The 14,475-nt window shown below is 40.5% G+C and overlaps 1 protein-coding gene across 6 annotated transcripts in view; it reads right to left on the bottom strand.

The window, feature by feature from the left end:
- Positions 1–14,475, bottom strand: part of GALNT11 (polypeptide N-acetylgalactosaminyltransferase 11) — a 97,451-nt gene that overhangs the window by 20,181 nt on the left and 62,795 nt on the right. For 5 of the 6 annotated variants that reach the window (XR_008536307.2, XM_016945872.4, XM_016945875.4 and 2 more), the window contains 2 exons: positions 7,636–7,968; positions 1,278–1,401 (listed from right to left, as the gene is read on the bottom strand). Coding sequence is in view for 5 of the 6 variants with exons in the window: in XM_016945872.4 (XP_016801361.1) it covers positions 1,278–1,401; positions 7,636–7,930 (419 nt within the window). In the remaining variant the exon portion in view is untranslated. Of the gene's footprint in view, positions 1–1,277; positions 1,402–7,635; positions 7,969–8,074; positions 8,162–14,475 lie in introns of those variants that run through there. The other variant, XM_016945874.4, reaches the window with a different exon arrangement.

The following is a 14,475-nucleotide window of genomic DNA, read 5'->3' as shown; positions in this document are numbered from 1 at the left end:
TTACCAAAATCACTGCAAGTGTTTCATGCAGCACTCATAAGCTGATGTCCAGCTTCTCCTCAATGAGGTTTCAAAAGGAAACAAATATAAGACTTTATATTTGAAATTTTATTTTTTTGCCCAATAATAAAAAAGATTTGAATAAATTATGATATACCAAGATAACAGAAGAACTTCCATGTATCAAATCATTCCAAGCAACTATTTGGGAAAAAAAGGGTTATGAGCTTTAAGCAACATCAAAAAGCCATGAACTGGCCGGGCACAGTGGCTCACGCCTGTAATCCCTGCACTTTGGGAGGCCAAGGTGGGCAGATCACGAGGTCAGGAGTTTGAGACCAGCCTGGCCAACATGGTGAAACCCTATCTCTACTAAAACTATAAAAATTAACCAGGCGTGGTGGTGCACGCCTGTAGTCCTAGCTACTCAGGAGGCCGAGGCAGGAGAATCACTTGAACTTGGGAGGTGGAGGTTATAGTGAGCCGACATCATGCCACCACACTCCAGCCTGGGCAACAGAGAAAGACTCCATCCCAAAAAGAAAAAAAAAAAAAAAAAAAAGCCATGAACTTAAGAGGACACATTGAGAACACTGAATTCTTTCCCAGGGCACACACAGCCCTCCAGCATCTGAGCCCTGCCTCCCTCCAGCCTTGTCACCTCTCTGCAGGGACCACTCCAGTACTATGCCCCCATTTCCCCAAACCCTGTCACAGCCCTTACTCATGTAAGGACTTGTTGACTTAATTGCCTCCCCTGCTAGACTCTAGCCCTGAGAACTGAGGAACTACTACATCTGTTTGTTTCTTGCAGGGCTCAAGACGGCATGTAGCAAACAGAAGGTGCTCAACAAATGTCTGTCTGTGGAATGACTGACCACATGCACGAAAAGCCTTTGATGGAACAAAAATAATCAAAGAGAAAAGTGAAATGAGGAGTAAAATTCTTCACTGATGTTAATTCCTATTTGCCATGAATCCAATCAATAAACATTTAGAACAAACTTATACTCAGGTTATTTAATTAGCACCCTACTCTGCTTCCCCAGGTGATCTGAAATGTTAAAGGAGACACAGCAAGCTCTAGGACTCTGTTGGTACATCTCAGACCATGTGGCTTCACATATAACACAAGTGGAAATCTGTCTCAAGTTTCCTAGTATGCTGAATAAAGACGCTGCATTGGGAAATATGAACCCCGTCCTCGTGACCTCTTACACTGACACTAAAAGCATCGTGTTGTTAAAATGTATTTGCAAATCCGATAAGGCACATACGCTGCATTCCTTGTGTCTGGCACATCTCTGTGGTAGCCCAAGCGGTTACTGATAAGCATATTAAAAGCATGTTTCTGATAGCCCAAGTCTCTCAACTCCTGATCGCGTTCATTAAAAATCATACCTGCAAAAGAGTGAAGTTAGTCAGCGAATTAAATCTAGAAAGTATCATGTTACTGTTAACGATATTATGATCTTAAGAAAATGCTGACTTTATCCTATTATAATCTAATATCTCTTTTCTCAAACTTAGGTTGTCTCTAGGTTGAAGTCAAATTCTTATCAGTCTAGGTCAAAGCAAGGTGTCTTAACCATAAACACCACCTGCTCACAAGCCATAATCTTTTTTTTTTTTTGAGATGGAGTTTCCCTCTGTCGTCAGGCTGGAGTGCAGTAGCACAATCTCAGCTCACTGCAACCTCCAACTCCCTGGTTCAAGCGATTCTCCTGCCTCAGCCTCCTGAGTAGCTGGGATTACAGGCAAATGCCACCACGCCCAGCTAATTTTTGTATTTTTAGTTGAGACGGGGTTTCACCATATTGGCCAGGATGGTCTCGATCTCCTGACCTCGTGATCTGCCCACCTCGGCCTCCCAAAGTGCTGGGATTACAGGCGTGAGACACCACGCCTGGCCACAAACCATAATCTTAAGAATAGTTTATTATATTCAAGAGAAAAATTTACCTGCAACCAGGAAAAAATTTTTTATAATTTTCCATTAAAGCAATAGATTTTAGAACCCCAGTGGCCCTCGACAGGCCTCAATGACGTCAATGCGAGTTTTTACAGGAGTCCCTCCCCAGAAAAAGGCGACTGATAAGCTTTTCCATAAAAAGAGCTTCCCGGGTCAGACGCAATGGCTCACGCCTGTGATCCCAGCACTTTGGGAGGCCAAGGCAGGAGGACTGCTTGAGCCCAGCCTGGGCAACACAGCGAGACCTTGTCTCTACTACAAAAAAAAAAAAAAAAAAAAATTAGCCAGGTGTGGTGGCTCAGTGGCTCACACCTGTAGTCTCCATGACTTGGCTACTCAGGAGGCTGAGGCAGGAAGACTGCTTGAGCCCAGGACATCAAGGCTGCAGTGAGCCACAGTTGTGCCACTGCACTCCAGCCTGGGTGACAGAGTGAGATCCTGTCTTTAAAAAAAAAAAAAAAAAAAAAGCTTCACAGTTTCTGGTTTAACTGTCAGGGAATTCCTCCACAGGCCTAATCAAAGTCACTGTAATATTAGGCAGGGCGCGGCTGCTTATGCCTGTAATCCCAGCACTATGGGAAGTGGAGGCAGGCAGATTGCTTGAGGTCAGGAGTTCAAGACCAGCCTGGCCAACACGGTGAAACCCCATCTCTACTAAAAATACAAAAAAAAAAAAAAAAAAAACTAGGCGGGAGTGGTGGTGCATTCCCGTAGTCCCAGCTACTCGGGAGGCTAAGGCAGGAGAATCTCTTAAACCCGGGAGGCAGAGGTTGCAGTGAGCCAAGATCACGCCACTGCACTCCAGCCTGCAGAGCAAGACTTTGTCTCAAAATAAATAAATAAATAAATAAATAAATAAAAGTCCATTTTTAAAAAATAGTAGAACTCTGTTCCTTTAATACAGTGAATGTTTTATGAATATCCAGGTGTAAAGGGTTGAGATGCAGTGTTTCCAGCCGGGCGTGGTGGCTCATGCCTGTAATCCCAGCACTTTGGGAGGCCAAGGTGGGTGGATCATGGGAGGTCAGCAGTTCAACGCCAGCCTGACCAACATGGTAAAACCCCGTATCTACTAAAAATACAAAAATAAGCCAGGCATGGTGGCACACGCCTGTAATCCCAGCTACTTGGGAGGCTGAGGCAGGAGAATCACTTGAACCTAGGAGGCGAATGCAGCAAGCCAAGATCATGCCACTGTACTCCAGCCTGGGTGACAAAAGCAAAACTCTGTCTCAAAAAAAATAGAATGCAGTGTTTCCCCAATTTATCTGAACGCAACTAGTGTCCCCAAATCTACTTTGAGAAACATTATCTCTTAATATGCCTTCTCTGAAACTGTTTCAAATGCAGTTCATCCTTTTTAAACACAAAACAACAAACCTCCACTAGCATTTTATACAAGGAGAGAAACTCCACAAGAGAAGAGACTTTGGTGATGACCAAAACATAAAAGAAATAAAACTAAAATTGCGTGATACCTAGAACCTAGAGCAGAGCCTTGCACAAAGAAGATTCTCAATAAATACTCCTTAATTCAACAAGTATCAGAACATGAAAGAATCATGTTCTATTATAGGTCTCTTGAAAAGATTCCATATGAAAAGATTGTTGTAGCTTACTTTTCTTATTCCCCTACTCAAATAAAATTGTAGCCAAACCTCAATGAATTAACATGCCAGAGGATCCTTTTCAATTAATTTTATAATTAATTTCAGATTAAATGAGAAAATGTTTTTAATTTTAAATTTATTGTTGATTTTTTTTTTTTTTTTTTTGAGACAGGGTCTTGCTCTGTCCCCCAGGCTGGAGTGCAGTAGTGAATCTCGGCTCATTGCAGCCTCTGCCTCCTGGGCCCAAACAATCCTCATAAGTAGCTGGGACTACAGCCATGCGCCCCCACACTCAGCTAATTTTTAAACTTTCGGTAGATACCACCTTAAGCTGGTCTTAAACTTCTGAGCCCAAGCGATCTACCAGCCTCGGCCTCCCAAAGTGCTGGGATAACAGGTGTGAGCCACCATGCCTGGCCAATAATCTTTCTCAAATATACCTTTCCACAGGTTCCTTTCCCTGCTTGTTCAGTAATTCTCTACTCAGAAATCTGCATACTTTTAACTACTACTATATTATTTATACTAATTCCTTCTATATTAAATTTATTTTATGTAAGAAATTTTGGATGTTTTTCATTTTTTAACTGTGATAATTATGCACGTAACATAAAACATACCATTAGTGACATTTAGTACATTCTCAATGTTGTATGACCAGCATGATTATCTAGCTGCAGAATATTGTCAGCACCGCAGAAGAAAACCCTATACCCATTAAAGCAGTTATTCCCATTCCTCCCATTCCCCAGTCCCTGGGAACCACTCATTTGCCTTCTGTCTCCATGGACCTGCCTATTCTAGACATTTCACATAAAGGAACCCTACAACATGTGACCTTTTGTGTGTGGCTTCTTTCACAAGCATAATGTTTTCAAGGTTCATCCATGTTGTAGCATGATCACAATGTCATTCCCTTCTCTGTCTGAATAATATTCCATGGTATGGATAGGCCACACTTAGTTTATCCCTTCGTCAGTTGATGGATATTTGGATAACATGTTGTCACCTTCTGTCTATTGAGAATAGTGCTGCTATGAACATTGAGTACAAGTTTTCGAGCACCTGTTGACAATTCTTCCAAGTACAAACCCTGGAGTGGTATTGCTGGGTTATATGATAATTCTACGTTTAATTTATGGAGGAACTACCAAACTGTCTATAGTGGCTGCACTATTTTCCATTCCCACCAGCAACGTGTGAGGGCTCCAGTTTCTCCACATCCTCACTGTCGCTTGCTACTCTCCTTTTTAAGTTTATTATTATAGCCCTCCCAGTGGGTGTGAGATGGCTATCTCATTGTTTTGATTTTCATTTCTGTAATCACTAATTATATTAAGCATCTTTTCATCTACTTGTTGGCCATTTGTATATCTTCTTTGGAGAAATGTCTATCAAATCCTTTGCCCATTTTAAAATTGTGCCATTTGTCTTTTTATTACTGAGTTTTAAGAACTGTTTAGGCCAGGCACAGTGGTTCATGCCTATAGTCTCAGCACCTTGGGAGGCAAAGGCAGGCGAATGGCTTGAGCCCAGGAGTTAGAGACCAGCTTGGGCAACATGGTGAAACCTTGTCTACAAAATATACAAAAATTAGCTGGGCATAGTGGTACACCCCTGTAGCCCCTGCTACTTGAGAGGCTGAGGCAGGAGGATCAAACGAGCCAAGGAGGTTGAGGCTGCAGTGAGTCGTGACTGTGCCACTGCCCTCCACCGCAGGTGACAGAGCGAGGCCCTGTCTCAAAATGAAATTAAATTACAAACAAGCATTCTTTATATATTCTGGATACTGAACCCTTATTAGAAATATGATTTACAAATATTTTCTCCCATTCTGTGGGTTGTCTTTTTTCACTTTTTTTTTTGAGACAGAGTCTTGCTCTGTCGCCCAGGCTACAGTACAATGGCGCGATCTTGACTCACTGCAACCTCCGCCTCCCGGGTTCAAGCAATTCTCTTGCCTCAACCTCCCGAGTAGCTGGGATTACAGGCATCTGCCACCACGCCCAGCTAATTTTGTATTTTAGTAGAGATAGGGTTTCGCCATGTTGGTCAGGCTGGTTGCAAATTCCTGACCTCAGGTGATCCACCCACCTCAGCCTCCCAAAGTGCTGGGATTACAGGCATCAGCCACTGCACCCAGCCCTTTTTTTACATTCTTGATGTGTTATTTGATGTACGAAAGTTTTTATTTTTGATGTAGTCCAATTTATTTTTAAAATTGGAAAGTCCGAGTCTTACAACTTTGTTCTTTTTCAGACTGTTTTGGCTATTCAGAGCCTCTTGTAATTCCATATTAATTTTAGGATAATCTTTTCCCTCTTTACAACAAAGACCACTGACATTTTGATAGGAATTGCACTGAATCTACATATTGCTTTGGGTGATATCTACATCTTAACAGTATTTAGTATTCCATTCTATGAACCTGGAATATCTTTCCATGTGTGTAGGTTTACTTTGATTTCTTTCAGCAATGTTTTACAGTTTTCAGCATACAAATCTTGCAGCTCCTTGGCTAAATTTATTCTTAAGTGTTTTATGACTTTTGATGCTATTGTAAATGAAATTGATCTCTTAACTGCATTTTTCAGGCCACTTGTTGCTACAGTATAAAAATGCAACTGGTTTTTGCCTGTTGATCTAGTACCTGCAACTGCCAAATTCATTTATTGCCTCTAATAGGTTTTTTGTGGATTCTTTACGATAGTCTATAAGGAATTTAGTTTTTCAGTTAGGCAGCTGGAGTTTGTTATTCAATATCTACAATTCTCTCACTACTTCTTTCAAAAGCAAATACAGAGTCTATTCAAAATGGTAAACTCAGTATTACTTCTTGATAAAAGCTTTACCAATGTAACTATAAATATATAAAAGAGCTAGACATTTTCCCATTAATGCTTTAAAAATGCCCACTGGCTATTTGAAAAAGATTTATGAAAATTGTACTTTATGAAAATTAAAGTTGGTGAGATCACATCTCTATTTAAAAATATTTTTAAATGAAAACTGAAGTAGATATTAGCTTGTTTCCTCATAAAATTTTACATACTTTTGACATCCTTTATTAGAAAATCTTTAAGTCCTAAGAACTTATTTTATTTCTTTGAAACTATGACCAAGTGAAAACTCTATTTTAACATTTCTTTCACATTCTAAGCCTCTCTCAATCTCTCAAAAATCTCTTGTATTTTACTCTTAAATTACCTATTATTTGATGTTTTTGTGACAAGATCCAAGTTAAGTTTTAATGATAACAAAAATTGCTCACTTATCCCTTAAAATAAAATGTCAAAATCAACACTCTAAAATTGCAGTATTCAAAGGCATAGACAATAGGGTCTTGCATCCAAGTTGAAGAGAATATAATTTTTTAGGAGGAAAAAAGGGCTTTCTATTTTATAACTAAGATTTCATAAACTATATTATATATACATATATTTTTTCTAGCACCTTAGTAATTCTTGTTAAGTGAAAGTCATATTAGATATAAATAACCCTAGCTTATTTTTAAACTCAGTACTTTATGTTCTGTATTAATTAAATGTACCCTTAAAAGTAAGTTAAATACAGTCAAGCAAACTTTCAACCATTTCTTTCCCTTATTAACAATCCTAGCAATTAAAACCTTCTTCCAGGGCTGGGCAGAGTGGTGCATGCCTATAGTCCCAGCTACTCTCAAGGTTGAGGTGGGAGGGCAGCTTGAGCCCAAGAATTCGGGGACAGCCTGGGCAATATGGTGAGACCCCATCTCTTAAAAAAACAAACAAAAAACAAACCCCTTCTCCCATAGGTTCCATTTTCTTTCTAGCCTTTTAATTTTTCTTCCCTGGACCTTGTTTGTTTTCTCCTAAGATACTGAAGTCAGAACTGGATAAATCAGAATATAACTCCCCACTGAGTCTGCAGAAACCATAGAACTTCAGCTAGTTCACAAACAAAATAAATCAGTGGGGAAAAAATGATGCAGCATTTCTAATCTCCTAATTAACTAATTAAACTTCCAGTGATTAAATACATTGATATGGATGCTGGTAAACATCATATACTTACCTAATTCAGAAGAGAATTTCAAGTGGCCTTCTTCTGGATCTTCAACACGACTGTCTATCACATCGTCAATTTTGTTTGCTTTGAACTGTGGCTCGAGCACTCGACTTGGGCCTCGAGTGAAACGGGGATAGAATTTTTTTGGAGATGGTCCGTGGGGCCCAGACCCCTTGATGGGCACATTCTTAAGTGGCTGAGTCACTTCACTGAAGTTGAAATAAACAAAAAGCAAAACTGTCCAGGTCGCAGATGTAAAAAGGCACCCATAACAGAAATACCGAACTGTGACACTTCCCATTATAGACCTAGCATAGCTGAAGGGCCATTGTCAATTTCCTAAAAAAGAAGAATAAATATGTTAGACACTTCAGTATACTTTAAACCATCCACCAAATACAGAATCACTGTTTTCCAAACCACCAAGTAGGACCACTATGCGTACAGTTAACGGAGATTCAAATACAAGAAGATGTATGGATAGTACTGAGTTTTTAGAAAGGGTTCAACAATGAAAACCTCAGGCCTGTGGGTTAATGCTCAGAGAACCAATGGCAGTGAAATAGCTGACTGATTCATTTGCCCATGTTAATGGATACTTCTTCACCTTTGTTCTGGACTGCTTTCAGTTGCGTAATTTTTCTCATCAGGTTATAATTTTCACAAGGAAAATAACAAGTACCACATGTATCATAACAGGACAACTAAAGTCTCTTCCAACTATACAACTGCAAGATTCTTTTTTTAATCCAAGGATCTTAAAAATCTATTATTAAAAATAAGCAACTCTAAGCAACTCTGGCCAGGTGTGGTGGCTCACGATTGTAATCCCAGCACTTTGGGAGGCTGAGGTGGGCGGATCATTTGAGGTCAGAAGTTCAAGACCAGCCTGGCCAACCTGGTGAAACCTTGTGTCTACTAAAAATACAAAAATTAGCTGGGGGTTGTGGCGGGCGCCTATAATCCCAGCTACTTGGGAGGCTGAGGCTGCAGAACCTCTTGAACCCGGGAGGCGGAGGTTGTGGTGAGCCAAGACTGCACCACTGTACTCTGGCCTGGGCAACCGAGCAAGACTCTGTCTCAAAACAATAAAAATAAATAAATATAAACAACTTAAAAAAAAAAGTTCTACTTTCCAATCAAAGGTTATGCCTGCCCTAGTGTCCACTCTAAATCTAAGTTATTTTCAAATAAAGAGTTCAAGTAATTATATTCCCTCACCTATAAAACAAGGCAAGAAGAACTAAATGTAGCACTGAACAGCAATTTTTCCTAAGCTTTTTTTTTTTTCTTTTTCTTTTTAAGACAGAGTCTCACTCTGTCACCCAGGCTGGAGTAAAGTGGCGGGATCTTGGCTCACTGCAACCTCTGCCTCCCGGGTTCAAGTGATTCTCCTGCCTCAGCCTCCCAAGTAGCTGGGATTACAGGTGCATGCCACCATACCTGGCTAATTTTTACATTCTTAGTAGAGATGGGGTTTCACCATGTTGGCCAGGCTGCTCTCACACTCCTGACCGCAGGTGATCTGCCCACCTTGGCTTCCCAAAATGCTGGGATTACAGGTGTGAGGCCACCGTGCCTGGCAATTTTTCCTAAGCTTTCCGATATCTGATCTTCATGGAGGCTAATACAATTTCCTAAGGAATTCTAAGGAGCCCAATGCACATATAAAATCATCTCAGTAAACAGACTTATGGCAGAGAACCCATATAAGCAATGTAGATACATAAGAAAACTGCACAGAGATACTGCTTTTAAGTTACTTATTTCTACAGCATAAAATAATCTTAAAAATGGTATTGTCCCCAAAAGATCAGGACAAAGCAAATTGGCATCAGTAAAGCACCACTGTAAAAATTAGGTTCTCTTGTATAAGGTTATGCCATAAGCCTAGAAGATGGTAAACAGTTCAGTTTCTTAACTGTCTGCCAACCAAGAACTATTAAGTATTCTACTACAAGTTAATTAAAAAGTAAAAAAACAAAGCAACAGCAACATACCAAAACAAAACAAAAACCCAACCAAACAAAAACTCCCACCAACAGTAATACCAGAGGCATGGCTGGAAATGACAATAGTACAAAGGAAAATCAGGCGCCAGTGAAAGCGCTGCTATGTCAGCTGCAGGCACTTTTAAAACTAAAGACATAAACAGAAAAACACAAATACTTGAAGTAGAAGAAAATGTTCTCTAAGTAAGGAAGCCCATGAGAGCAAATGAAAAGACAAAAAAAAAATGCAATGTGCAACTTTGTAACAAAAATATTGCAACAAAAATGTACAGAGCAGTGACATTTAGGTAAAACAGACATTATAACTCCCTAAAATGTTCGCTTAGGGGTAGACAAAGAGCAAGTAAACAAACAACAAAAACAAAAGCACTGCTTCTTCCACAGGCCATGAGATCCTGAAGTTAAAGAGTGTAACCGGACAGGCTGCTCTGAATCCACGAGGAACCAGGCACCTAGGGAGCCAACCCCTTCTTCATCCACATAGCAAGGTCCACACTTACAGGTTGTTTTCCTCAAACCACTCCCGGCCTTCCCGCTTCCACCATGGGCTGCCTGGCCCTCACAAAAGGGAGCCATCCAAAACAGACCCTGAAGAAACCAAGGGCTGCTCCATTAGCAGCTATGAAAGATGGACACTGATGTCGTTTCTCGTGTTTTCTTTAGCCTGATTCCCACTATCATGTTGGACCATGCCCAACCCTGCCTCCAAATGTCTTGGTTAGTGTTCCTGCTGTCACCTTTACCTAAATTCCACATAAGGAACTCTGCCCCCCCCTCAATTTCATCATCATCCAGGACTGATGTGATGACCTCTTCATGTCTAAGTTGAAACTTTCCTCTCCGGCTGGGGGCGGTGGCTCACACCTCTAATTCTAGGACTTTGGGAGGCTAAAGTGGGCAGATCACCTGAGGTTGGGAGTTGGAGACCAGCCTGGGCAACATGGTGAAACCCCGTCTCTACTAAAAATACAAAAAATTAGGGCCGGGCGCGGTGGCTCACGCCTGTAATCCCAGTACTTTGGGAAGCCGAAGTGGGCGGATCACGAAGTCAGGAGTTTGAGACCAGCCTGGCCAACATGGTGAAACCCTGTCTCTACTAAAAATACAAAAAATTAGCGGGGCATGGTGGCGCGCACCTGTAATTCCAGCTACTCGGGAGGCTGAGGCAGGAGAATCGCTTGAACCTGGGAGGCAGAGGTTGCAGTGAGCCGAGATTGCGCCATTGCAATCTAGCCGGGGCGACGGTGCGAGATTCCGACTCACACACAAAAAAATAATAATAATAAAATAAATATATATATAAACTAGCCAGGTGTGGTGGCGGGCGCCTGTAATCCCAGCTACTTGGGTGGCTGAGGCAGGAGAAATTGCTTGAACGCGGGAGGCAGAGGTTGCAGTGAGCCGAGATCGCACCACTGCATTCCAGCTTGGGCGACAGAGTGAGACTCCACATGAAAACAACAACAACAACAACAAAAACTCCCTCTCCAACCACAACCCTGACTCCTCAGCTGCATCTACCCCTATGTCTTCAGTCTCATGACAGGCAAAGTCCAGGCACTCAGCCCTCCCCACTTCCCTTATGATTTAATTCTATTTCAGTCTCCAGCTATACACCCCGTAATGGCTTTACTTCCTTCTCTATCCAGCTGGGAACACTGTGTTAAATAATACATTAGAAAGTGATAAGTGCTGAGGAAAGAAAATAAAGCAGGGAAGAACAACGAGGAGGAGAAGGTGTGTGAAGCTTCAGGAAGATGGAGAGGGAAGGCCTCCCTGAAAACGTGATACTTGCGTCAAGACGTAAACTGAATAGTGAGTACTGCAGCTACCTGGGGAAGAGCTATGCGGGGTGGGGTGGGGTGGGGTGGGGTGGGGGGGTGGGGGAATAAGAGCAAAGACTCTTGAGGAGTGCAACCAGTGGGGTCAAGGAGCCACATGCTGTGACCAAGACAAGTACACTAAAAACCAATGGTAACAAAGTAACTAGAAAGGTCACAAAATGTGCAAATGAACACTACAGAGATTTCTACAGAACTAAGTAGTGAAAATACAACTTTTTAAAAACCCATAGGATATGGCTAAATTTATAGCTCTTGATGCCTATATTAGAAAATATGACCACAAACTATGAATTAAGAAAAATATAACTGAATAAACCCAAGGAACATAAAAGAATAATAAAAACATTATCAGGAATTAATAGAAAATGAAAATAAGACAACAGAAGCCAAATGCTGATTCTTTAAAAGATCAGTAAAATTAATAAAATAAAACTGCCTTTGCAAAACTGTGACAGTAGAAGAAATCTGACATAGCTGACCTCCAAACTGTCCCTGGTCACTCCTGGGTGTATGCCAAGCTAACTTTAGGAGAAATGTGGTTTCCAGTTTAACTTAGCAGCAAGGATGATAACAGCCCCTCCCTATAACTAGCCCCTTTCCTTGATCAGGGACTGAAAACCACCTTTGTAAGCAAGAATATGATCATGGGAACTGGAAGGGCCTAAACTCCACAGAAATGTAGGTGTAGTTTCCATAATCCCTTACTGCTCGGGAGTCATGTGGCCAGACATTGCAAAATTCATGACTTCCTCGATTGTTCCTATAGATAACATCATTATTGTAGAACCTGTAGAAAGTAAAAAGTTCCTCTTCAAAGTTTCCCTTCTTGTTAAAGAGTAAATCATAAGTGTTAGAAATAATAGTTTATTTTAAAGACTAACTTCCTTTAAGCCTCTTCACTTTATGCTAATAACTCTTTGTTAAGCCCTATCCTATGTAGCTGTTAAACATGCTCACAGGTGCATAGTATATTCTATGGCCTTGTACCTTAACCAAAATATTTGTGCTGGACATGCTCACGGGCACATTCCCCCTCGCAGCCTATGCCCCTTCCCTATTTGGCATAAGCAACTTCCTCTTTTCCTTTGTCTTTCCATTACTTTTACCTATTTAGAAAAGTTTTAAACTGTTAGCCAATCGGGTTTTAGTTTAGATTGTGCGGTCTGGCTCCAGCCAATGGAGACAGGACACAGTAGCAGAAACAAACAGCATAAGGGATAAAAATTACATCTTTCCTTTGTTCGAATGTGCTCTCGCCATTATTCCAACTGCGACGAGCACCCTTTCTGCAGAAAATACAGATTGCCTTGCTGAGAGAATTAAATTTATATGTGAGTGCTATTTCTTTATGGCACCAGGGAACAAACATTTTACATATAACAAACCTAAGATTGTTTTTTTGAGATATCTTTCAGACAGACCCTACCCAGGCTTGTGACTCATGACTCGACTGGTCCCAGAGGTGAACTCTGTGCACAAAGACTGTTGTCCACCCCGCTATGATTTCATCCCCAACCAATCAGCCACACTCGTTCCCTAGCCCCCTGCCCACCAAACTGTCCATAAAAACCCTAAACTCTGAGCCCTCAGGAAAATGGATTTGAGTGATAAGCCCAGTTCTCCTGCATGGGCCAGCTTCACATGAATGAAGTTCTTTCTTCACTGCAATGCTATGGTCTCAGGGTATGATTTTGTCTGTGGAGTGGGCAGGAAGAACCCATCGGGCAATTACACAAGCACTGGCAAAACATATCAAGAAAAATGCACAAATAAGACGACAATGAGAAAGAGGCATAAATACAGACACAGACTGAAAACAGGAGCACTGTTTACAAATTCAGGTGAAATGATCAAATTCCTAGAAAAACATAAATGCATAACACCAGCTCTGGAAAATCAGGAACCTGGATGCCCTGTAGTACCTTTGAATATTAAACTATCATAAAAACATTTCCAGGTGATTTTAAAAGTGAGTTCTACCAAGTATCTAAGGAACAGATGGTTTTAGGTAGATGTAATGACCTTCAGAGGACAGAAAATGAGGAAAGATTCTCCATGTCCCTTTCTGAGGCTGTTACCACTCTGATATCAAAATAAGGGCAATGTAAGGAAAGAATATTAAAGACAATCTCATAGAGATTACAGAAATCTTAAAAAAAAAAAAAAACCCTGAAACCAACCATGTTTTTAAAAACTGAATATACCATGAACAAGTTGTATTTACTTCAAGTACTCAAAGTTGGTCCAATATTTGAAAAACCATAACCTACCACCTTCATAAATTAAAAGAAAAAAAACCCACATGGTTTGATCAATGGAGATAAAGAGTTTATTACAATTCAACACTCAATTCTTAACAAACTAGGAAAAACAGGGAAATCTTTGCCTGACAAAGAGCATCTCTAAAAATCTTGTAGCAAACATGATACTAAACAATGAAACAACAAAACCATTTTCTTTAAAAATAAAAGACAAAGGTTCCCATAATCACTTGTATCAACACTATCATAAATATAATAATGGAGGGTGGTAGTTTCAAAATACAGAAATCCTTGGAGTATTTATTAAAAATACAGACTCCCAGGGCTCCACACCAACTATGCTAAATGGGAATTCCCAGAGATAAGGTTAAGGAATCTTTAGCTTAAACAAGCCTCCAAGTTAACTCTGATGCACAGCCAGATTTGGGAATCAATGGTATAATGAAAAGACAAGACTGAATTCTAATCCCATTCTGCCATATATCAGTAATGCAACTTTGGAAAAATTAGCAGATTTTCTTAGCCTCATTTTCATCAACTGTATTCCAAGTTAATGACGTTGTCCATCTTATTGGATACTCAGAATGAAATGAAATACTCAGAATTACACAAGGTAAAATATGTAAAGTGTCAGATACAATGACTGACACACAAAACACCACCCTTTGCACTGAACCAAGATAATCTTCACAAGGATTGTGGCTTGCATTTGCTGTTTGTTTTCTTGTC

The sequence above is a fragment of the Pan troglodytes genome, chromosome 6 (assembly GCF_028858775.2).
Source record: "Pan troglodytes isolate AG18354 chromosome 6, NHGRI_mPanTro3-v2.0_pri, whole genome shotgun sequence".
NCBI classification, from domain to species: Eukaryota; Metazoa; Chordata; class Mammalia; order Primates; family Hominidae; genus Pan; species Pan troglodytes.
Note: the sequence above shows the minus strand (reverse complement) of the source record. Positions and strands in the feature narration are given on the sequence as shown.